This window comes from Melanaphis sacchari, unplaced genomic scaffold, assembly GCF_002803265.2.
Source record: "Melanaphis sacchari strain LSU unplaced genomic scaffold, SCAv2.0 Contig43_pilon_pilon, whole genome shotgun sequence".
Lineage (NCBI taxonomy): Eukaryota > Metazoa > Arthropoda > Insecta > Hemiptera > Aphididae > Melanaphis > Melanaphis sacchari.
The window spans coordinates 2129872-2156989 of record NW_020271284.1 but is presented as its reverse complement, the minus strand read 5'-3'; the positions used below and the strand labels follow the sequence as shown (position 1 = coordinate 2156989).

The 27118-nt window shown below is 23.4% G+C and overlaps 1 protein-coding gene across 4 annotated transcripts; it reads left to right on the top strand.

Annotated features, from left to right (window-relative positions):
- Nucleotides 1-1069: 1069 nt before the first annotated feature.
- Nucleotides 1070-19395, top strand: LOC112597676 (serine/arginine repetitive matrix protein 1-like). Of its 4 annotated transcripts, none has more exons than XM_025343832.1 (11): nucleotides 1070-1208; nucleotides 1638-1819; nucleotides 4595-4699; nucleotides 4770-4940; nucleotides 7035-7228; nucleotides 13678-13752; nucleotides 13848-14079; nucleotides 14144-14562; nucleotides 14987-15093; nucleotides 15149-15365; nucleotides 19281-19395. In XM_025343832.1, the coding sequence occupies exons 2-11, from the start codon at nucleotides 1695-1697 to the stop codon at nucleotides 19307-19309; spliced, it is 1674 nt and encodes a 557-aa protein (XP_025199617.1). In that variant the 5' UTR covers nucleotides 1070-1208; nucleotides 1638-1694; the 3' UTR covers nucleotides 19310-19395. The 4 variants fall into 4 exon arrangements, with proteins under 4 accessions (XP_025199617.1, XP_025199618.1, XP_025199619.1 ...); XM_025343833.1 differs by having other exon boundaries at nucleotides 1070-1218; XM_025343834.1 differs by having other exon boundaries at nucleotides 1072-1208; nucleotides 15158-15365.
- Nucleotides 19396-27118: the final 7723 nt, after the last annotated feature.

The window sequence follows — 27118 nt, the reverse complement described above, 5'->3', positions numbered from 1 at the left end:
TGCTATTTAATATTTAGACGTTTATCTATGTAATCAAACAAAATCATTGAAATTATAATAGATCTTTATCGGACTCCCGGCAGATTATTTATAATATAACAAATTATTATATAATATAACTATATGTTATTTTCAATAAATATTTAAGTCTGACTACGTACAACCAATATTTTTATGTAGACACCAAACAATATGAAATATATGTATAGCTGTAACAGTATATTTATGTCATTAGTTACTAGTTAGGTATTGATACAGTGTAAAAAGCTGATAAGTAGGTACTTAGTAGGTATGAAGAAAACTATAGACTACTCATTATTATATACTTTATCATCACATCAATATAGGTATGATAAATTATATTAAGAATATATATATATATATATATTTATAATATTTATAGAATTCCAATTTTTTACACTACGGATTTCAAGCTTTTAACAGTACCTACCCAACTAATAGACAATGACTAATATTAATATTATTATAATTTAAAAGATGAGTATTGAGTTTTATCGATTAAAGTAATATTAGTACCTTAAGTACCAAATCCCTGTAAATTATTTTTTATTTTTCACATAATTTAAAATATGATTAAAGCTTTATTTTTTTAACAGAAAATATTAATTAACATTATTATTTAGGTATTAGGTAATTTTTATAGCATATACTTACTTATTATATGGTATAATTAATAGTGCTTTTATACTTTGTACCATAAACTAAGGTATAATAAAATTAATTAAATTAAGTCGTGCTTTATAGTATCTAATTTGCCATGTTTGGTTATTGCCTTGTTGTTTGATCGTTGTCTATTTTCTTATTATCCTGCATAATATTATTGATTATTATACCTATTATATTCGGAATTTCGAGAAAAGCTAATATTATTCACGGCGTAATGTCGCGTGGGGAAAGTGTTTCACACGACATATTGTCTACAGTCCATCAATTACCATAAAGCAACATCAATAATTTCTGCGCACAGCATGACCCGGGTTGGAGAATCAGGGCACACACTGCGCAGTGTTCCTGGTCATACGTTTGAAATCCGATTGCTTGATGCCCTGATATTTTATATTTTTGATAAACAACATGGCGTCATTTATTGTCCGGTACTCATGACTGCAACAAGTCGTGTCCCGTTTTAACTTATTTTAGATCGTTGTTTGGTGTTTCGCGTTTGAAAAAAAAAAAAAAAAAAAAACGTGAGTTCAGGTTAATGTTACATATTTATTGGTTCGTTTTATCTTAGCAATTTTATTTTTAAATGGTGATCTGAGGGGTGTCAGATCAGTGTTTTTAAATGATTCAGAAATGAATGTCTGACTCCGGTATTGGGCCACACGTACCTACTACTTACTTAAATTATTTTTCTTTATTGCAACAATAATTTTTAAGTACTATGTTGAATAATACATCGAATTATTTAATTAATATTATTAATATCCCAAAACGTGTACTAGTTTTTAAAAATATTAAATTCTAATGATTGGTCGCATACGATATTTACTTATGTAGTATTGTACTCGCAAAATTAATTTTGTAATAATTTATAAAAGAGATTAAATAACTATAGCTACTTGGTTAAAATTTATTTAATAGTCGTCATGTGTTTTATCACATTTTTATTTTAGATTATTGTGTGCTATTTAAACTGACTTTGATTTGTGAGCGATACAAAACATTGGAGAATGCCTAAACGAGGAAAAGAGCCGAGACCATCGAGTCGTCATTCTGGTGGTCGTTTTTCACCACCATCACAACCACTACGGCAATCTAGAAATGATTATCCAATTGCAGGATCTTCACGTTCAACGTAAATATATTCAAAATACTCGTACCTTTTTTATTTAAATTTTTATTATTATTGCTTTAAGTATAGGTAATTTTATATATTTAACAACAATGTTTTATTAAAATTGTAGAATTAGTTTTATATTTATATTTGAACATAGTTATTAGCTAATTTTTTTATTGTCTTCTATTAATTAATATTATAGAATTGATAAAATATTCTAGTTGGGAAATTATCTAGTCCTAGAGATGTAGAATTTGTTATAACAAAATTTGTGTTGATATTTGTGATTTATTTATTTATTATTTATAATGAAATCTTAAGTCACAAGATGTAAGCATTATTTTTATATTTGAAGTGAACTTGTTTGGAATTTATAATGTATTGGTACATTTAAAAATATAGGTATAAATTAAATTCATAACTGTTAAGTGATAATATATTAAATATAATTTTGCATGTTTAGATAATATAAATTAATTTTATAGCAAAATTTATTTTGTTTAAGAAAACTTGAAAATTTTATTTATTACAAAAAACTATTTTTTACTTTATTTATAATACTAATATTTTTACAAATATTAGTTTTTTATATTTATAAATTTTTTAATCTGTTTTAAGTTTAAAATAACTAAAATTGATTGCTAGTATTAATTAATAGATGGTATGCAGTCATCTTAAGAAAATTTCAAATGTATTTGCTTGGTGTTATTTGTGTTTGAATTTGAAATATGTGTTCAATTACTTCATTACTTTGAATATAAACACAAATACTTTTTAAAAACATTCAAAATACTTTACTAGTACCTTTTTTTTAATTCAACAATTTTATTATTGAAGTATTAGCATGTTTATCACATAAAGATACCTATTAAACTTCTTTTTTAATATTTAAATTAAATGATTATTACATACTTTACAAAATAAATACAGCAATTTCAAATGTCACATATTATTATATAGTTGTTATTTAATGTGGTCTAGTTAAACTTTTTTTAGTTAGGTATAATAATCAGTTATTCTGTTATCTGATTATTTAATAACATTTTATTTATATTTAGCCCCAACATAGGCTAATATTTTAGAAGCAAAAGTTAACATAGTATAAAGTATTCAAACTTTTTCATCCCTTAGCTCCTTTTTGTCTTCACAATATTTTTCTCCCAAATTATTAATAGCATTTATATTTATACACATTCAACTAGTTGTGTGTATTTCATTATTGTTTCTATTATTACATTATTACATTAATTTTATTTTCCTGTCTTTTTGCTATGGCTCCTTTATCAACTCACACAATGCCTCTGGTAGCTGAGATACACAGTTTGAATACATTTGATATAGTAACTAAGACATAGTAGTATAATAATAAAACAAAACAAAAAAAAAACTTGTAGTATTTTGGAATAAAAATAAGAAGATAAAGTATTGAATTTGTCAAAAAGTATAACACTTAACAAGTCTGATGGCATGAAAGAGCTTGGATTTTGAAATTGCTTATTTATAATGCCATCATGAAATCATTATTATTTATGTGATATTTTTGAGACCAACATTATTCTAGTTTCCTTGAGATAACTTGAGATACTTTTGGATTGTCACTTGAACTAGTTGATTTGAGAGGGGGTATAACAAGTTTGAAATGTAAACATCAGGAGTGTTCCACTGCCACATCAGAGACCAGAGGAATATTGAGATCTTTGTGTAGAATCAAATTGATCAAAGATGAATTGCCCATGAGTACTCTACTCAACTCTGATTGCTTGGTATTGGGTATACTGTATAGTCTGTATAATACTGAATAAAATTAATTTAAAAAATATATAAACAACATATTTATATAATAATGCTTTTGCTAGTGATGTATCCATCATGTCCTGCTGGTAGTTAGGGACAAAGAAAATTGAAGTGTCAATATGGTAGTATAGTTGAAAAAAATAAACATTTTTTTTTTTTAAAGTTTTTTTGTTTTTTTTGTTATATTCAAAAAATGCTAATCATATGGATTTGAAATATTCCATTATAAGTTAAATTATAATTTTCTATATTCATAAAAATTTAAAATTATAATAATTATAATATAATAATTTAAAATAAAATTATAATCAAATCAGTATGACTTTTTAATAAAAAAATTCTATACTTATTTAAAAAAGAATTTCTCAAACATCTCTTTAGTAATGCTTGTACTCAATTTTCATAACTTGTAGTTTTTCTTTTGTTTAAGAAAATATGTACTACATATCTAGCATATACTTAAAGTTATTATATAATTGTTAATCAATAATTATAGGAATGCTGGTTTAGAACTAAATAAATTTTACTATAGTACATACATATAATTTTTATCAATTATATAAATTGTATATCATCTTAAAAATCAGTTTTTGGTTGTAAGAATTTAAACTAAAGATAAAATACTACTTCTGAATCAGTGTAATTTTTTTTTATTTAATATCATAATTCTTGTAAATTATTTTCAAAAGTTTTAGATTATTTAAAATCAAAAATATTTATTTTAATAATATTTATTTTTTGAAACCAATTTTTTTTTAAATATTTATTTTTATCTTTTATTTTGTTTAATATTATCAGTTGGATATTATTATCATTGTACTAAAGCACTAAGTCATAAAAATTGTGACAACAATTGTATAATTATGTTTTTAAAACCTGAGTTGAGTTTAATACAAACTAAAATTTTGTATTTTATGAAATTTGTAATAATTATTACTGAAATTTGTTAATTATTAAAAAGTTGTAGTAAAAAGTAGTTACTGATTGATATTTGTATAGGTGTGATTCTACTTCTGGAAGAAGATCACCTCATACCAAAGATAATATCAAAAAATCTAATGGAAACTTACATCCTGGAAATTCTTCTACTAACAGAATACATATGTTAGTAAATTATTTTAAACATTAAGGGGTTTTTTGTTTACACTAAACTTAATATTATGTGTCACTTTAGGAATGTAAATAGTAGTCCAATCATATTGACTGATGACGATGATGACGATGACAATGTTTATAAGAATTTAGATACTTCTGTGAATTTATTTCGAGAAAATGGAAATAAATCAAAACCTGACTCAGGCGAAGGTGCAAGTCTTGTGAAACATTACGTACCTTCTACTGATAGGTATGGATTATATATGATAATATTGTGTGTTAAATGAGTGTGTAATATCTTAAATTAAATGCTAAAATCATAAACAAAATATTAGTAAAATATTTTTTATAATCAAATGAACCATTATGAAATAAAAACCTAAATATTATGTTAATACTTAAACAATTTAAATTAAGTATCTAAAGTATAACGTAAAAAATCATACAAGTATCATATTTCATGCATCAGCACAGTAATCATTTTTATATATGATTGTTATTCATGTATGATGTATAGTAACTATTATTTAAATTTTGAACCCTACTAAAATTTAAGAAATTTCTAGGTTTACTGGAAAAATTATTTATTTTTTTTTAATTTGAGTACCTATGTAGATTGTGGATATACTTTATTTAATTTCCTATTCACCTAATCTAACATCTGAAAAAAAATATATTAATACATATTATATTTTATAATAAAAAAATACAATTTAAACAATAAAGTAAATTTTAAACATACTAAAATTTAGAGATTATGGAATATAATAATTTTGTTATTTTTAAATTATTCAATTTTGTATGGGTAGTTAATAATTTTTGGATAATTCTATAAACAATTTGGAGATATCTATTTATATAATATCAAATTTGCATTAAAAAATTAAAATTGCATTATAACAAATATTTTTGATGCTTATTTAATAACTTTTATATCAAAGTCTGTTTATAACTTCAGATAATTAATTTAATGAATAAAAAATAAATTAGAACCTCTGACTTAAGTATTTGTTATTTGTACTTATTATTATTCTACTATAGGTACTATATTTTAAAATTTAAATCTATGATTAATATCAAAATATCATTAATAACTTCTTAGGTGATCCTGTTTTAACATTATAAAATGGAGTCTGAATACCTAAACTATTGTACATGGACAAATTTTACTGAACCCACAAACTAAACTTATAATTAAATAATAGTCTACTTATTTAATCTTATTATTATTTAATTTTTTTATTGGATTTCATGAAATTAAATGTTAGAGTTAACATTAGTGAAGATAGATCAGATTTAAATAGAAATTACATTTTATTTTTTGATAAATATTGTATTTGTTAATCTTAACTTGAAGTTTAAGTGTTAGAAAATATTACATGACTCATTTAAATATGCAATAACTTTTATAGTTATTAGAGCTACAGAACTGAGTTTTTTCAAGTATAGTCTATTTATATTACAAATTTTCTAAGTTAATTTTTTTTGAATAAATAAATTGTTTATATTTAAGTAATTATAATGAGTACATGTTGAAAAGTTTGAATTACTGATATTTTTTAGATTTTATATTTATTTATTTATGTATAATAAATGGGATAAGCTTTTGTAAAATACAGTAGTGTAATGACAATAAAATTTATTATTATAGTATCGGTAATTAACGTGATATTATAAAAATTAATAAACGAATTTAAATACAATTATAAAATAATATTAACTTAATTAGATAAATAATAATAATAAATTTGCAATTTAATTAAAAATGAAATATTTGTATATTATAATTAAAAACACTATGTGATAAAGAAAAAGTCTATATAATCCATGATTTTATTAGTTAATGTTAATTATAAAAATATTGAAAAATATACAAAGGTTTTGAATGTTAAAATAATCAGAAATTGACTAATTTGTTCATATATTATAATACTTTTTTGAAAACCTTTTTGTTATTACGCTATATTAAAGTTAAAAGAACAAATACTGTGTTGTCTGTGATGTGTAAGCACAACATTGGTTATTTTAATATTTTATGGAAAACTAATTTGCTATTGGTGGCTTATATTAATGTAATTTTTACTGATGTCTTGATATAATAAGATATATAAGATGATAATTAATTTATTGAATCTTATTTTAATTGAAAATTTAAACTTGTAATCATGTGATATTTATACATTAAATTTAAGCATAAGAGTTTCTAGTTGTTAAATGGGGATAATGGTTTTTATTTCTTTTTAGTTCATGATAATATATACTTTTGAAGTAGTAAAAAATAATATTGTAATATATAAAAATATGTGTGTGATTATTATATTTATATATACATATTTATTAATAGATATCATTCATCACAAAATGCTCCTGAAAAACCAGTGTTTAGAGGACCAGAAACTGATGTATTGCATGGTATGGGAAATGACAAATTAAAAGTTATTCGAGTTCAAATGATACGATCATCTGATTCTCAACAAAATGATTCATTTCGTAAAGCTTATGTAGTTGAAGATTCAGTGGCTGGAAATAGATCAACAGGTAGGTGATATTTATGATAATAAAGGCATTTTTCAACTGCAAAAAGTTAATAAATAAATTTAATATTTTAATGTTTACACTCACAAAAAATTACAGTAAACTTTTTAAAATCCTTAATTAATGAATAACATTGGTTCTTTAAAAATAATGTTATTATTTTATAACTTAATATTTATTATCATTAAAATTATAACTTTAAAACAAAGAAAGTATGATTTATTGCATTTTTTTTAATTGATTTTTTTTTTTTGTTTTTAATATTCAAATTTTATTGCTTTATTACATTTTTTTTTTGCACTTATATTCAATCCAAATTTTTACATTAATTTTTTTGTGTTATTTTATAATTTAAATATTCTAAAAACAGTATACAATATATTGTAAAGATATAGATATGTGGTTAATCATGGCCTGTTAACCAAATCTATCATCATATTATAATAACTGCCCCGCAGAAATATTCTATATAGAGCTACATATTGTCTTGCACTTCATTATCTATTTAAATTATATTTCTTATGTATGTGAATTAAACTTTGGTTAATTGGTAATTTACAGACAACATGTCATTTTTTTTTATACTTGTCTCCATGCGCTTTGTTGCCTGTAAAAAATAAAACTTTTGTAGTTTTTAAAACTTATTTCTTCATTAACTGACATTGTTAACTTCTGACTGATCCGTGGATCAAGCAGTGGTTGCTTGTGCTATTACTTAGTTTTTACTTAGTGTTCTTTCTGACTTTCATTTTGCTCAGCTCCCGAGGATCATAGTATGATGTTCAGTAACTTATAACTTTCCATAATAATTGGGCTATCAAATGCAAAAAAAAAAAATGTTTAATTCAACTAATAATTCCAAAGGTTAGCGTGTTCAAATTTTTCAGTTTCATTATATTAGTACAGATTAAAATCAAGCCATTAAGGGAACAATACAAATATTATTGTTAAATATATTCTTACACAATACTCTATCTAATACCCTACTAATTTAAAGAATATTTTTAATTCTTTGGCCACAGAGAATTTATTTATTTTTTTGGCCTGCAGTATAAATATTTACCCACAATTTAAAAAATTGATTTATTATAATTTTTGATATATTACAGTATAAATAATTCATTAAATTAATTATCTTTGTTCCTTTCAGGAAATACTTTTTAGCTTAGAACCTAAATTTAATACTTTTGGTAAGAGATTACAATTGTTTTATTGTTAACAAAATGGAAAGTGGATTATTATTTTCTAATGCTGAAGTCACCCAAAATATTTAATTAGTTTATATGATATCAAGTATATTTTCTACAAACAAAATTCCATATTATAGTATGATGATTTATTACATTGCATTAAGTCTTCCAGATACACATGTTTAAAATATACTAATGTATATAAATATATACATTAATATATAAATGTATTTAAATTATGATAATTATATTTTGAAGTTTATATACTTTATTTAAAGTTAAGAGCCCTATTCAAGTTATTTCAGATATTACAATACACAGCTATTGATGAATACAAAAAGTAATGTGTACTATTAAAAAAAAACAAATTAATTTTTTTTTACCAGTTTTATTTAAATATAAATAATTATTCTTTAGTTATTTACAATAAAGAATAATCAAAGATTCAAAAAGTTTTATGTTGCATGAAAATGCATCTATATCTAAAGAAGAAATGCAAAGTGTATTGATAAAATAATTATTTTATTAATCTTTTATAATCTTAAATTTTTAATTGGTTTTTATATTTTTGTAATTTTTGTTAAGAAATCATATAATTTAAAATTAAACATTTAAAATAATTTTTATCAATATAATATAATTATAATTTATCACTTATTATTTGCAATGTACATTTTAATAGTAAATTACCTTTTTATTAATTAGTGTGAAATAACTTATATTTCTCATGTAAGTAATTTTTTAATTTAAATTGAATTATTTCATAATTATTTTTATATATCAATTCTAAATCAACTTGTTATTATTTATACATATTATATATTTTTTATAAAGAAATTTTGTTCAACACATACTTTTGATATTTAATTTAATTTTAAATTTCAAAGTTATAAATTATTTTTATGAATTGATTCTTAATATACATATTTATATCAATTATTTAAAAATTATTAAATCTAAATAAAAAATCATTTCTAAACAAAAATCTCAAGAAGACATTTACAACCTGTTTGTATGAATTTATAGTTTTAGTTTATTGCAGATCTTATTGAAATTTTATTTTATTGTGGACGAATGTGTATGAATACAAATAATTTTGTTTCCTTGAAGATCTTATTATTATTTCTATTGATGAAATATTGACAATAAAATACATGCTATAAAAAGACACAAATATACATAGTAAAAACCGTTGATATTTTCTTATGACACAAGTTTAATAATTGTAGACAAATAGGTTTGAACAATATAATTGCATTCATTAAGATTCCCCTATTCTATTTTTAATGATATAATTTATAATACTTTCAGTAAATATATTATGTTGAGACAATGATAATAATAAATAATACTTGATTGGGAAAGCAATAGGAACCAGATCCTAAAAATGTCGTTAATCCAATACTACAAATGAATATTCACTAAACATTATTAATTAAAAAAAAAAAAAAAAACATTTAGAAAACATTTATTAGTGACTAACATGCTTTTTCAATAAATAATTGTTTTTAGCTGCTCAGTGCTTTAGCGTCCATTTTGTATTCATTTCAAAATTTATCAGCATGATATTCTGTATAAAGATGATAGAAGTGATTGTCATTTGAGGAAATAATTTTTTTTTAAATAATTGGTTTCTTATATAATTCTTTTGAATAAATAAACAATTTATTTCCATTCGTTTTTTGATTTTTACAATTAAACTTTGAAAATTGGTCTTTTTAGTGCCTTATCCTATATATAAAAAAAACACTAAATCATATAATATGCTGAGCAATGGTGCAGATTGTCAATGGTCATTAACGATAATAATAATAATAATAAAAATTCCAATTGATTAATAATCATTATTATATTTTCATTAAGATTATATTTTATTATACTTTTGGTAGTTATTTTTATTAATAAATGTTTATTTTAATAGTTCAATGATTCTCTTATAAGTTAACAAATGTATACATAATTATTTATTTATGTTAGTTTAATTATAGCATGTTTGAAATTAGTCATATTAAATTATAAATTATGGTTAAGTTAATAAAAATAATAGATAGTTTAATAGATAAAAATAATAACATTTAGATTGAAAAAAAGTTTCTTTAAGAGAATTATGAAGTATATAAAATATTTATAAATTAATTGATTATAAAATAATTATTAATAAATAAAATATAGCTATCTATACCTACATTTATTTTATTTTATATATCTTTAAAAATTATTAAGTTGAAGTTAAGTGGAAATCAAGTAAAAACACTATAAAATATTGTAAGTTGTACCAAAAGTACATTTAAAAAGTTAATTAACCAGTTTAAATGTTTTTTTAAGTTTTATTTATTTTTATTTTATAATACACCATTAGTAAATAGTACAACTATTTTAGTTTGCATTGACATATAGAATATGCAACTATATTTAAATTAATATAATCAATACTTATTTAATTTATAGTTATTTATTTCAAAGGTCCATAACTGTTCTATGATAATTAAAAATCACAGTTTACTTTTAATGGTGTGTTTTTATAAATTTTAAATTAATTTAATAAATAAATAAAAATTTTATTATCATAATAACTAATTGTTAAGAACTAGTATTATATTTATTTTTTATCATGTTAAATATCTTGTGTAACAATTAGTTTTATATTTATTTTTTTAACCAATTAGAATAATTAAATAATTGTAGTTTATATCAATGTTTTAACAAAATTAACTATTTTTTATTACTTGAAATAAATACATTTTTGTTAATTTTATTAAATAGTGTATATTGCAGCGGTTTCCAAACTGTGAGGTGTAACTCCTGGGAGGTACAAGCACTTAATAGGGGAAGGAAGATTTAAATATTGATATTTATAAATACACTTATAAAAAAATTTTGTTTTATTTAAGAAGGGAAGCATGGCATTCTTTTATTTTTTGGGGATGTGTGAACCAAAACAGTTTGGGAACCACTGGTATATTGTAAAGTTTTGAAAAGAGTATTTTCATTTTATTATTTATTTTTACTAATATTTTATGTTACCTGATTGTTTCTATCATTTTCAAATTTCAAAGTATTAGTTAATATAATTATAATAACATTTCTAAATAGCTTAATGTATTAGTGGAAGAAAATAATTTGAAAATGTTTCAAATATGTTGATTTTATTCTTTTAATTATATGAATTGTAATTTTTCATCAAAATTTCCAAATGTTTTAATCAGTTAAACTGAAAAATATAATATTACTATAATCAAATTTAGTTAATTTTATAAATTTATAAAAAATTAAATTTATATTGATACCATTTTTATTTAATTGCAAATAACAGTCTATAATAAAATATGAAAATTAATTTAAAACTAATTCTAAGTATTTGTTAAAAAAATAATATTTAATGAATGTTTCATCTCAAAATATCAATAATTTATTTTGTATTTACATTTGTACATTACTTAAATATTAGATTATTATTTTATCAAATATTTATTAAATGTATGAGAATATATGAGTATTATTTTTCACTGTATTATAATCGGTTGTTGCTAACTTTTCATAATATAACTCATACATGAAATATATACTCATAAAAAAAAAATATATATATGAAATTCTCAATAATAATGTAATACCTATTATGTAATTGTGATTGATAATAGTTCTTACTCATAGATACATAATTTTTTTTCGAATTAACATCTGATTAATTTAAATTATTTACTTGGTTACCTATTTTCATATGAATATTTGTATTTAAATTTTTAAGTTATTACTAATTAGTATTCTATTTAAAATTATTTGCCTTAATTCATTAATTATCATGTATATTTATTTTATAACTATAATATTATATATTATATCAATCTATAATAATCTAGGAAATATTTCTGTTATTTGGCATGCACCATAAAATTCATAATGTGTTGATTGTTGTCAATAAATTACTATTCAATCGAGATAATTATAGCCACAATTGTTTTATTTAATATATTTCTTAAAGATGGAATTTTGAAAATTGAGGTAAGACAATTTGCACCTTTGGTTTAGTGAAAATTATTTGGCTAATAAATTAGTAAGACATAATGAAACTGTCTTAAGGTTTAACTATATAATTTTTAATTATGTTACTAGTATAGTTTGATATCATCTTTTTCATTTTAGGTCATGACTTGTTATATATATATAATTTTTTTTAGATTCTGAGCGGAGTGATGAATTAATTGATTTTACAATTTATTTTTATTTTGACGTGTATACACATAAGTAGTTAAAAAAATGCATCAAAACTTTGAAAGTAGTTCCTGATAATAAAAAAAAATGGATTTGTACTTTAGACAGGTCTAAGGTCTTTTTTCAAAATATTTATTAATTTTAAGATATTACCTATTTATATTCTGTTCTAAGGTATTGTGTATTGACTAAAAAGTTAATAACAATAATATGATAAATCCAATGCTTTTGTCAATAATTAAAAAAAACCTAATGTAATATTAATGTTAAAATTAATTTAATAATTTTTTGTAAAGAAAAAAATATGATAATAATAATATACTTAATTTTTTTTTTTTGCATATGGCGCTTATGTCCGGGAGTAGGCCCGAAAGCCTAGTTCAGACGCACCTGTAGGTTTCTGCCATGCCCGGGTGGGGGGCGGCGGCTTCTCTCTTCAGACACCGTAACTGCCTGAAGAGTGACGCCACCCATGTCCAAGATTCGAACCGGTGACGGTGCGCGACGCAACCGACGTCTTAATACGCTCGGCCACTTCATAATGATATAGCCTGACAAACTGTCTCCGCTCAGAATTATTTTTTGTACATAATGATTCATTGATATATCATTGAATTCAAATTTAACATACCTATAATAGTAACCCACACACATAGGCGTATATTTAATTGAATTTTAGGGGAGGGGCTTAAATCTTTCTTTGCATTGTTACAAAATTGAATTGGTTCAATAATTTGGGGAGGCCAAACCCTCCAATCTCCGCTTATGCCCACACTACACTTTCAGTTGAGTGGTACCTGCTAGTCTACATTTTTTAATTAATTTCATTTTTTTAGCCAGCTAGGTTCTCTATTGTATATAGGTAATCAATAAATTTCAGATTTGCTCTAATAGTTTTTGCTAATATTTGTGTTGCCACAAATGTTGTAAAAAATTATAAATTAAACACTTATTCGCAAAATTTAATGGCACAAAATTTTCACTATTTTATTATAAGTAAATAATAAATTTACAATAATTTAGAAATTTTTATTTAATTTGGAATCATAGATAATAATCATCAAGATTTTGAAGAACGGCAAGTTCATTTCAATCAAAATAATCAACAGATACTTTATGATAATGGTATGTCAGAATAATTTGGCATTAAATAAACAATTTTTTTTTTAAAAATTTTATAATTTGTGTTTGGATTTTTATGGTGAACATTTATATTTTAGATAAGAATTATGGAATAATTCATCCTTTGAGTCCAACCAGATTAATGTCTCGTGATCAAAGTTTATCCCCACTTGTTAATATGGTTCGTCCGCCATCTCCTCCATTACCTTATTCTCCTGAATGTGATCATTTCAATTCTGACAACAATATGTTACGCAGAGATAGATCAAAGCACTCTCCAGAAAGAAATCTTCATGATCGTCCACCAAGGACAGAACATTTTTTGGAACAGTAAATAATTGCACCTTGATTAATATTGCATGCTTGTGAAATTTACATTTATGATATTTTTTAGACTTAAGATGGAAAACTTTTCTTCTGGCCCTCCTCCAGAACCTAGATCACCAGAAATGCAACGTTTTAGACCAGGTGATCACAATAGACATCGTATGAAGGATGACCCGATTCATTATGAAGAACGTCCCAGACATAGTGGATCTCCTGTATATTTTGAGAATCATTATCAGTACAACAGAAGTATGTCACCTAATAACAGACCATTTTCTCCTAATCATGAACAACAATTACCAATTACTCCACCGTCATTACGTGAGCTTTCTTCACCTTTGAGAGATCGTCCACCACACCCCAATGAGCGTCCTCGAAGAAGACGCACACCACCACCTAGACGGGATCGTTCAAGAGAAAGACGACGTCGCATTTCACCTAGAAGAAGAACACCACCACCTGTTCGTTCACCTATGAAGCGTAGAGGTTAGTATACAGTTAGTAAAAATGGTAATCATAGTTCATTCAATTTTTAAAAATGTATTAATAATTTTTTTTTATTCTTATTCTATGTTAACTATTTATAATGTATATACTGTAGGTGAGTTTAACCATTAGTTATAAATACTAGTATTTATAATTAATGATATAAGATAAATGCCAATCCGTTTTAGTTATACCATTAAATTTACTCGTTAATCATAAATATCTTCATGAATTGGATAAAAATAAAATGATTCTATTTGTCGGATTCTAATTTGCAATTGTATAAGTGGTAGAACCATAGAACTGATATAATTTATCTTTTTATGAATTTTACATTTTTAATTTAATTAATAATTTTATAAATATATTAAAATATTATCAATTCCACTAATTTTTAATGTTGTGTACTGTGTTGTATTATTAGAGAATGGTAAAAAACGAGGGCCTAATAAAAATCTGGAAGCACGAAAACGAGAAGCCAAAGAAAGAAAAAGACGATCTCAATCCAAACCAAAACCTGCAGCACAACAAGTAATTATACTTTAAAATAGTAATTGTTTAAATGAATTTATACTATATTTTTTAGGAACATCAGCAACAAAATTCATTCCAGCAACCTCCACCACAGCCTATGTATCCGCCACCACCCCCACCTGGAGTTGTTCGAATGCCACCGAGACCTTTCCCTCCAGGACCCATGATGATTCCATTACGACCACCTCCCCCCTTTCCACCACCAATGGGAGCATGGAGGCCACCACGTCCACCAATGCAAGCGCCTCCTTCTGGTTGGCCATATCCACGTAAGTTTCATAACTCAATAACTATTTATTTATAATAAACCATATCCTTTTAAATGTCTCATCAAAATAATAGGTAGATTTTGAAGTTAAAATATGCAATAAATAAGAGTATCTAGCTGATATATATATGGTAGATTGCAGAAGTCTTCTTCATTATAGTTTACTTAAAATTTATGAATTATGGTCCTTAAAGTGTATTATAATATTTTTGTGCAACATAGCACTTCTCTAACATTAACTATGATAAACAATGAAGATTTTAACAGTTGGTTAATAGATTTTTAATTATTATCACTAAATTTCTGAACGTCATTGGTATTGCGTTAGCGTAATAAATAAATCAAAGTTTTTTTCTTGTATATAGTTTTCAGTAAAAGCTCATAAGTCAACGTTTTATTTAACATACTATTGTAATTTATTATTGATTAAATTGAGTGAAACAAATTTAGAAGTAATTGATGAGACATATCTCACTTGATACCATTAAAATAGAAAAAAATTTAGTGTTGTGCATAGGAATTTCATCATTATCATCATCATCATGCAGCTGCACAACTCTTGGTAATTTTAGCTGCTATTCTCAAAGATCTTTAATCATGGCCCTATATTCTTTCTATCCAATCAATTACTTTCAATCTCTCTAGATCTTATCATATTTCATCCATTAATTTTTTCCTTGGTCTGCTTCTTAGTCTTCTTCTTGTTGATTACCATTCAAATGATGTTCCAACTTCATTAGTTTTTTCTTTTTTCATTTGGTTTTGATCACATCCTAAACTATTAGATTCTCTTTTCTTTTACACTAATTTTTAATCAAAGTACTCAGTACTCAGTTTTTCTCATTTCCACATTTATTTTTTTATAACACATATTTAGTATGTTATAAATTTGATTGTATACTGTACTAGGTACTTTATTATCAAAGTTTCTTAGTTTTTGTTCAATTTTCATTTCAATACTCAACATCCATAAATTGATGTTAATCTTACAATAGCCATATATAATTCATAGATGTATTTCTATTCCTATGAATCTTTGATTTGAAGTAATTAATTGGTGTAAAAAATACCTTTTCCTTTTTTAGTAGCCAACTGATTATATCAGTGCTCAAGTTACTATCCTAATTACTTGAAACATTATACTTCCTCAAACACATAATCCTCCACCGTTAGCTTTTCTATTACTTTTATTTTTTCTTCATTTAGTTTCTATAAATTTTTTTTTGTTTCATGGATGAATGTTAATAATTTATAGTTACTATAATTTTCTTATTTTCTCCAACTAGTTTCAGATCATCTAAAACTTCCAACATCCAAAAATATGGTTTTGCTAATATTACTGCAAGTCTGTTACTTTCTATATTAAACATAACTTTTTCAAATGCTATCAATATTTATAACAATGTATCACCTTGTTTAGCTCAATCATAACTTGTAACTCATCAGATACTATACAGTCCTCTCTTACTTGATATTTGGCTTGTCCATACACATTTTTGTCAGTAAAATAATTTTAAAAAAACCAAACTTTTGTCATATACTTTTATACTTTTTTTGTTTTCTTAGACATGTATCAGTGTTTGATAAATCACAACTAAAAAATCATAGGGTTTAAGTATTTAAATTATATTTGAAATGAATTGTTAATAAATGAGAAAAAAGTTTAAATAATATATTTTATGTACCTTTTTATTTTTTACAAAATTATATAAAATACTAATAACTTTTATTAAACTGAAAATAATTTTAATTATCCAAACTGTAATATATGCTATTTATCTGTATAATAATTAATAATTTTAATTTTAAATTATTATTTTTCATAATTCTTTGGCTTATTAGTTATTTAACTTTTCTTTAGTAACTAATTTGTTTTTATATTTGGTGGTACTTATTTGTTATCACCCCGTCACCAGGTAATCATTTGTTGTACCTTAATATATTTTATAACACTACAAAACTTTCAAATAATGGTAAATAATTATTATAATAAATTAGTAAACAACTAATAATTCATAGTAACATGTAAAAAATAAGATAGTTTTATAAATATTCTTAAATGTCACACATTTTATTCATTCTAACAACAATTTTTGTTGTAAAAATTGAATACCAATATTAAATATTGCAAGAAATAATTCATTTTTAACAATGTTTTAAAATAAGTGTGAACTTGAAATTACAACTATGTGCAATATAGTGACAAGCCAAAAACATACCAACATTATTAACATAATTAAGTATAATTTTAAATATCTTTTTCCTTAAATATAATATGACATACCAAATAACCTAAGTATAAGATATTGTAAAAATGCAAATATATTGATTATGAATATCAATATTTTAGATTTTAAATTCAAGACTGTTGACATAAGATCACCTAGTAGCAGGGTAATACATGTTATATAGGTTGGTGACAAAGCGATAACAAATAAGTAGCTATTTGACTTAGTGCTGATTATAGTTAGGATGTACAGTTTTTTTTTTAATCTAATTGATTTTCAACGTCAAATACATTTAATTATATTTACTTTTATTTGATGAAGCATTGTTAGTATAACACTATCACTAATACCAATGATGACTTACATTTTGTTAAAAGATATAGCACTTTATATTTTCATATAAAATCTTAAACTTTAAAAGGATAATTTATTTATAAATTAATTTATCATTTTAATAGTTTTTTTTTATTGCTTAAATTCTAGTAAAAGGTTTATATTAATACTTAATTATACTTGCATGTTAATTTTATCATCATTACATTCCTAATATATAAATAAATATTATTTAACTGTTTTTACAATTTATCTATTATCTTGGTAGAGAATGTCATACGAATATGTATATTAAATTCTTTTATAGTTCGATGAAAAAATATATATTAAGCATGCTAATAATATTCTTTTATTCATATTTTTTTTTAGAAGTAAATTAAAATTCATCGGTTTGAATATTATATTTATAGTCGAAAATATATTATGTATAGTGTTTAAAAAAAAAAATCTATAAATAAATAATAAAACTATTTTTTTAAATCTTATAAAAATATTTAAAATAATTTATTATGGGACTTTTCCACATACTTTTACATTTCTATATACAAATTTTATAATTTTAAATTCTTTTTTTTTTTTTACTTGTTCTTATGATAAAAAAATGTATCAAAAGAGTATGACTATTTTGTACACAAATTTTCCCATTGGGACTTGATCGTGGTTGTGGTGGGTCAGACTAGTTTGAATTTCTACAAAATTATATTCGTGTACAAATAGTTAGTCATTGTATGTTAAATGAAAGTCGAAAATTCATTTCAATATTTTGAAAATTATTTTTTAATTGTTGGGTTATTTTGATATATTTTTATTTTTATCTTTGTGTTTTATTTGTTAAATTAGTTATGTATAATTTTCTATTTTTTAATTTATGTTTGTTCTATTTCCATTTTGACAAATTAATGGTAAATATGAGATTAAAATTAATAATCGATTAAATTCCATCAACTTAATATAACTAGTAATTCCTAGGCTTAATATTGATTGATTAAATATGCTTCACCAACAAAAACATGATATTGCAGTTAACTGGCATACATTTACAGGCTGTGTTTACAAATATTTATCTTTGATTAATGTTAAAACTTAATAAAAAAAACTTAAGCTTACTAAATCAGATTATGTTATTAGTTTTACTATTTATATTTATTATGTCAACTTTTAACAAACACTATTGTGAACACGGTCTTATTTTTAGTTATTAGGTTTAATTTAATACTATTTACAACACCCAGCCAAGTTAATCACTAATGTAAAAATATGCTAGTGATAAAACAAAGTGTGTAAACATATTTTGGCTGTACATTTCATTTCTTCTAGTTTTGAATGTTATTTTAATATTTTAAATATTTTTACAGGCCCAAGGCCATTCTACTTCCCCTACTAAATGGAGTGGCTACGAATATTTAGATTTTAATATTTTTTAACTGTGTGTATTTCAAACAATTTTGAGTTCAATAATAAAACAATTCCCAGATAATTAATGTTTTAATAATACTTAAAATCATACTTCTATTGATATTAAATTATTTATAATTATAATAACTATGTTTTAATCTTACATACTCAATATTTATTTAAACTTTTATTATTATACTTATTATTGTGATCTTAAAAACAAAAATTAATAATCAAATTAAATATTTCAGTTAAAAGAGCTGAAAATTAGATTTACAGTTACTTTTTAATTGTATTTCAATTGAAATTACTTAATTTTAGCAAACGTATTTGTTATTTAATAATTTCACAAAAATAGAGTGATGTGATTAAATTATATGAATGTATAATTAAAAGATTCATCATTAATTTTGTGATATAAAATTAAATTAACAGTATATGTGTTATATGTGTGTGACATTATTATATAGAACATTAATAAACAAAAAAAAATACCAAGTTTAGTATTTTAAAATTTTACAGAATCTAATGTGTATAAGTCTCTAAAATAATATATTTATTATGTTTTCAAAAATGTTAGCATGACATCCAATTATTATATTTGTAAGTTAGATAAATAAGTTGATAAAAATCTTAAACTATTATTAAATTTAAATTCACACGTGTAAATCAATTTCTTTTTCAATAGAATCATTAAAAAATGAAAACATTTTTCTGGAAATGAATTTTAATTATTTAAGTAAAAATATAAATATTTTTTAATTTAATAAGAATTATTTAAAAAAAAGAATATATTACATTAAATTTGAATATTGTCGTACCCAACCATTAAATTTGTTTTTCAATACTTGATGTAATATTATTTAGTAAACTAGTAAACATAAATTATTTGTATTATTATAATATATTATATAAACAGGATTATTCAATTAAAATTACAATAATTGGCTTATTAAAGTAGATTAAGAAATTTTCAATGGAGTTTTCTTCATTGGTTTAGTATTCAATTTGAGTGATCCTATTTATATTTTGACAAATATTTATGCTGTTTTAATTGTTAATACAATTTATTCTGCATGATTTAAACTTATTTTACTTGTAAGTTAAATAGATAATTTCTTTATTAATAAATGTTAACTTGTGTGAAATTAGGTAACTCTTGTTTGATTGCTGCAGTATCACAAATATCTTAAATATTAACCAAAACGTCTTAAATAGCACAAAATATATATTTTCATTCACGTGCAAAATCAAATTTTAAAATCATCACATCACAATTCGAGTTTAAAAGTTAATTATTCATTATTATTGTAGATATAAATGTATCACCTAAGACATAAATGTTGACATCATCGACACCGAGAACAATTATTACGTCATGATTTAGTCTCGGTGTCATGAGGCATATACTGCCATAAATAAATGTTAAAATGGCTTTTGAGTAACAGAGAAGATCGGTATCCATAGATGGTCAACAAAATAAGATGTTTGCTGCACACAAACATAAATAAATAAACACACGTGACTCCGTTTTGCAGGAAATCAATAATATATGTAATTGTCATTGTAAAAACCGCCGCTATACGGTTTATTAGTCGATGTGGAATATCGATTATTTTTTCTTGCATGTAAAGATGTTCTTTTCAATTAAGGCGGCCAATAGTTAATTACGAGTGGTGTTGTACAAATGTGTGTGCCTTGCAGCCTACAACAGTACAGTAAGAATATCAAGTGATACGCACGCACACCTGCCGAGCATTACATTCGCTTCGCTCTCGATTTTTGTAGGATTACGCGTACTTTATACCAAACTCCAGACAAAAATTAATATTATTTCTTTTTAAATTATCATTAAGTCTTATAATTTATTGTATCACTTATATCGTTTATCAAATTAAAAAAAATCATCGATTATATTTGAAGTACATAGATTCTGAAACCCCTAACACGTCATGGATGAAGAGTTAGTGAATGACTACTACAAGACTTTAAGGACTAAAATAAGAACGTGAAGACGAAGATAAAGAAACGCGATCGACAACTAGCGATTTCTATTGTCGAAGTACCTATATGTAGTATAAATTCATGGTCGGATTTAGGTGGAACTTTTTAACGAGCTATTAAATTTGATAATAAAAAGTAATCAACTCTCTAAATTTTATAAACAAAAGTATGAAAATGTTTTCATGTGCACATTTTGTTAATTTATAATTAAGTATTTATATTAAATTAATTATTTTGCAGTTTTTTCCCTCCCAATTAAGAATTTAAAAAATTAGTAAATACAATATACATGATGTTAAATTAAATTAAGTTTCTTTACAAATTGTTTTTTTTTTTTCACTTTCTTGAAAGGTAACTCCAGAAGCGTGCTATTTAAATCCGACGATTATAATGAATTTCAGAATATAATCATTGCTGTGGAATCTTTGCCATTTCTAAATTTTATAGAATATCACCGGTTCTGATTTACATCGAATAATTTAATCAAAGAATAGTATAACAGGTAAAACACGCAAGCGTGTAAATAATAATACCCTCCCACCATCATCAGCACGTCCTGAATTTCACAGCTTTAAATAATTTGATCATGATAAATTGGCATTCGGATATTTTGGAGGTTACAGGTAGTGATGGAAACGATTTGTTTTAAATGATCGTTCGTCGTTGTACAAAATATAATTTGTACGTACAAAATTTGTACTTAATAATATTTATTGTTACTGTCACTAAATACTTTTATATTTTAATTATATTTCACTATAATATGTGTATACATTATATTTTTTTTTTTTACCATGACAACGCCGTCTACGTTTTAAGAAAATTAAATAAAAATAAATATTAAGCAATATAGCATTGCTACACGTATTTTTATTGTTTTTCATTAAATTTTATCTAAATACATTTATTTGTCTAATAATAATGTTAAATCCATACAAGTAACATGTTATTACTTTTATTTACTTTTAATTCAAGTACTTAACATTAAATTATCTTGAAATATATACAAACCATTAAAATAATATTTTACCGTCATCCAATCGCTACAGATTTACGTATAATATATATGTCACATTCATATATCGAGCTTTTCAAGAAATTTATACTTATTTTACAAACTTCAACGCTCGATCGTTTTTTTTGTGTAATTTTTATTTATTTATTTTTTTACACTGCTTATTAGTAACTTTTCCTTCGAGAAATAATCATCGAAAACTAGCATTTTTTATTTAATTGAGTATAACAAAATATTAAATATACTAACATTAAGGTGTAAATTAGCAATTTTTTTTTTTTTTTGTTATTTGGACAATGATAATAATAAAGTCTAGAATTGAAGGAATGTTATAAACAATTGATATACCTTAACTAATGCAATTAAAATTTAAAATTTAAGTAAATAATTAATCATCAATCTGCTTAACAAATTTAATATGACATTATAATGAACTTTAATGTTTCACATAATTTTATACACTAAATTTATATCTTAATATTAGTATATTATTTAATTATACCAACACAATATTATTTCCCAAGGGTTACCGTAGAAGTAACTGCCAAGCAGCCATAGTCCTCCATTTATTTTTTAAGTATAAGTATGTCTGCGTATAATTTAGGTACAATATCACATTTATTACGTATATAATCAATTGCCTACACTCAAGTATAATAATTTATAAAATACTACCGTATTAGTATTACCCGACTACGCTCGGATAACAATTATTTGTCTTTCTATCGTTTTCCATATTGCTTTAGTTGAAGTATATAATACAAACATGGTAATATAACAACGGTTAATTTTGCAATTTTTTATTTTTTGATTATGATTATATTTTTGATGTAAACACAACAAGTTTCGACGAATGCTTAAAAGTCAGTGTAAATTTAATATTGTTATGATTGAAATTCGTCTTAACGTGTTTCCATAAAAAAATATGTCCAGAATTAAATAAGTAATCATCTGTAATTGTGTTCACGAGTATTTTTTTTTTTTTTTTTAATATATTTGTAAAAAAATGTATGTGACTGCATATTTTTACTAATTTTATTATTATAATAGAAGTACAATCTGTTTGACTGTAACCAATGATATTCATTAAATTAAATAACAATATACTCGATTTTTATAAGTCATAACTAAATGTACTTACATGGAGGTGTTGATCCACTCTATAGTAACTTATAAGGGGTGAACAAATGAACTTTTAACACCCTCGGCGAATCTCGACGAATTGATTGTTATAACTTAATTGAAACTGTATCAAAGTTTTTGAATATAATGTAGACAAATAATCAAAGATGTATTCGTTTGAAGTATATTAATCAATAGATTTATAGAATAATTTTTTTTCTATACTTATGATAAAAATATTTTTTCATAACCGTTTCAGGAAATTTCACTACCTAATAAATTATTTGAAATGTAATATAGAAGGCTTAATTTTCTGATAACATTTGTTTACCTTACATGAACTTAAATAACCACTAACACGTAAGAATCGAAAATCATGAAATTAATACCTAGGTGTCCATTTTGTGAATATTTCGATTACACTATGTGGATACGACATATAGTTGCGATACTGGTAAGTACACATCATGTAATATATCATTATACAAACTTGTAAGTACCTTGTGGTGCTTATCTACCTATTTTTTTAGTAACATTTACTATTTTTAGTACGAAAACAGCTTAAATTAATTTTTAAAGTATAAATATCTTTTAGCAGCTAGTACTATTTATAATCAGTAATAACTTAATGTAAAATTCGTATATAAATTTTGGTCAATTGTCAACTGTATGAAAAAAAATCCAGATTAGCATAGCAAGACGTTAAACAAGCATGTAAAATATAGTATAAAAAAATTATAGTATAATTAAATTATTCAAACGAAAACAAATGTTCTCACTTATAGGTGGAACTAGAGATTTTTATTTGATTTGGGCCACTTTTCTTGATCAATTCAGATACATGATGCTTATAAATTGTGGGAGGAGGAGGTTACAAATTTTTGATATCATTTTTTAAGAAACTCATTTGTTTTATTTGTATACTCTGTTGTATATTTGTGTTAAGTATTTATGATTTTTTTTATTTAAAAATTAAATTTTAATATTTTATAAATCAGAGAATATTTATAAAACCAAACGAAGATCATATGGAACTATTTTTTAAGATTTTTCGATGACCTCATCGACGTCGATATTTTTTGTCATAATATATTATATATTCTGTTTCTAGTGGTATGATGCTTAATTTTAACAAGTATACCATTAATAATAGTACCTTCACTACTAAACTGGTGACTATTTAAGATGAGCAAAGAGATTAATAAAATTTAAATGAAATATTAATATTATTTGTATGCTTTCTGTTATATTAAATTTTCAAAAAATAAATACTATGTACAGAATTTTAAATACTTCTGATAATAATTTTAGCTAGATTATAATTGATTATTGTTTAATTAAGAAATAAATCATGATATTTATTTTGAACATTTTTACTTATTTTAAAATATATTTTTTGTGATTTTATTTATTATTTACGTATTGTATATTATGTCCATTTAATATATTATATTATGTACAGTGAATATTAATATGGGACAAAATTGCCTAGGTCAAGGCTCAGTTGGTTCACGCCGTAGTTTCACCTATATTTTCACTCGTATTTATGTAGAATGTTTGTAATGCCACTAAATGCAGGTAAGGAAGAATAAATATCACTCGTGGTTATAAATTATAATAAAAATTCGATAAGTGTAAATCACTTATCTATGTATCACAGTTTTAAAGTAAATATGTTTTGTTCCTACTGCGCTGTGTTGAGTGAATCATAAAGTTGGTACTCAATAGTCAATACTATAATTAATTGGCAAGAACATTTTTACAAAAATATAGACTTGTGTGGGTTTAAATTCGTAGGTACCTACTACCTAACACATTAGTAAATACTTACATTTTAATGTGAAAATTTTGTCACTTATTGCAAATTATGGCAGTATAAAGCAATTAATTTTTCGGTTAATTTATTAATACAAATGTTAAATACAACATAATATATACATCTAACACTATTATATAGATAATGCTAAAATAATTTTTTTACTTAACTCATTTTAACAGAAGAAAAGGTTTTTATTGTGATATCACCAGTTTTTAATTCTTTTTTTTTCAAATACATATTTATCATGTACTTTAAAATTTTAATGTAGATATAGTTATATTATTACACACAACTGCACGACTACTTTAAAGACTAATTACAAATTCTAAAGCTGTGTTTTAAAACTGATGTTCTTCAAAATCCAAAGATTCCACGAAGAGTTTAGGGAAAAATAAATTAGTAAACAACATTTGCAACATCCAATTTTAATAATAAATGAAAAATAATCCTTTTTTCGTTGGGACGGAAAAAATGAGGACTTCACAAAATGTTAAAATTTCAAAAAGTTTTCTGAATAAAAAAAAGTATTGGGAAATATTGAGTTTATGACGGTTGCACAAATATCTATTGTTCTGTTCCACCTTCTACCTTTAGTGGGGGGTGGAAATATTTATTATGGAAATTCGGAATGATCCGTAGTTAGTTTTAGGTATACCTATAATCTATATGGGTCACTGTGCCGTTGGGGTTCATTATCTGATTCTAAATTATAAATTTCAACATTTTTCTTCATAACTCCATTATAGTTATCAATACAAATAAAATCTTAACAAAAGTATACTTTTCACAATATTTTAATGTATATTTGAAATAAATAGATTTAGTGATCTGTTAATTAATGTACAACAAAAAACAAAATAGAAAATTGTTAAAATGGACTGCAAATTCTACTTCCAGGTATGTTACCAGCTCAATTGAGCGAGCCGAAGGATATTATACATTTTGTAAAATAATAAGAATTTTGTAGGTATGTTGTGATATAATGTATTCTAAATTATAATTAAAATCGAAGTTAATAAAAATATTAATTACCTACTAAATGAATTACCTAACTAGGTATCTAGTTGCGAACATATTATATACCTAGGTACATAAAATTATACGAGTATATAAACTAGATAATTAAAATAATTTTTTATCTTATGAAATGTTACTTTGCTTTAGTCCCAAGTTATGTTTCTATTTTTTTTTTTATTAATATTCATAAATCATTAAATAGAAGTTACTAATTTAAAGTTAAATTAATAATTTGTACACATCTTTAAAACGTAAAAAATATATACTTATATATATATGATCAGGTACATAAGAAGTTGCATTATAGGTCATAAATTAATAATTTTTGAGAAGTAATGTCTTAATAGCTTAGGTTCTATTTTAACTATAGTTAATTTCTTCCGGATAACCTTTGAATATTCATTAATTAATGAACCAATTAGATACAGCTCATTGTAGTAGATTATGTTTTAATTTCTGTCAATAATCAAAAGCTTTATAAAGTTGATAAAACACTTAATTTATTTAATATGACTACAAATAATCAACAACCACGAACTTACATAGGTATATCTCAACTTTTTAATTTAATACATGATTTATATGTTATAAAACTGGATATGTAAATCAATGTTTAAGCTTAAGGTCGTTAACCTAGGTAACTTCTTGTTTGCACTTTTTCTTTTTTCCTTTTCTCACAGATATACGGATTTAGTCACTCTTGTTTTACACTTCCATATGCTCTATTATTCCGCTTTGCATCCGTTTCCTCACCTTTTCCCCTGCATTTACTTCCATGTAAATTTTCTTTGCTTACCTTTGTGTCATCTCTCATCGTACTA

Excerpts from the sequence above, each read along its gene's own strand:
- LOC112597676 (XM_025343832.1), top strand. The coding sequence starts at position 1,695 with ATGCCTAAACGAGGAAAAGAGCCGAGACCATCGAGTCGTCATTCTGGT. Across the intron at positions 14,080-14,143 it reads ACAGAACATTTTTTGGAACA|ACTTAAGATGGAAAACTTTT; the intron begins GTAAATAATTGC and ends GATATTTTTTAG. Across the intron at positions 15,094-15,148 it reads CAAAACCTGCAGCACAACAA|GAACATCAGCAACAAAATTC; the intron begins GTAATTATACTT and ends TATATTTTTTAG.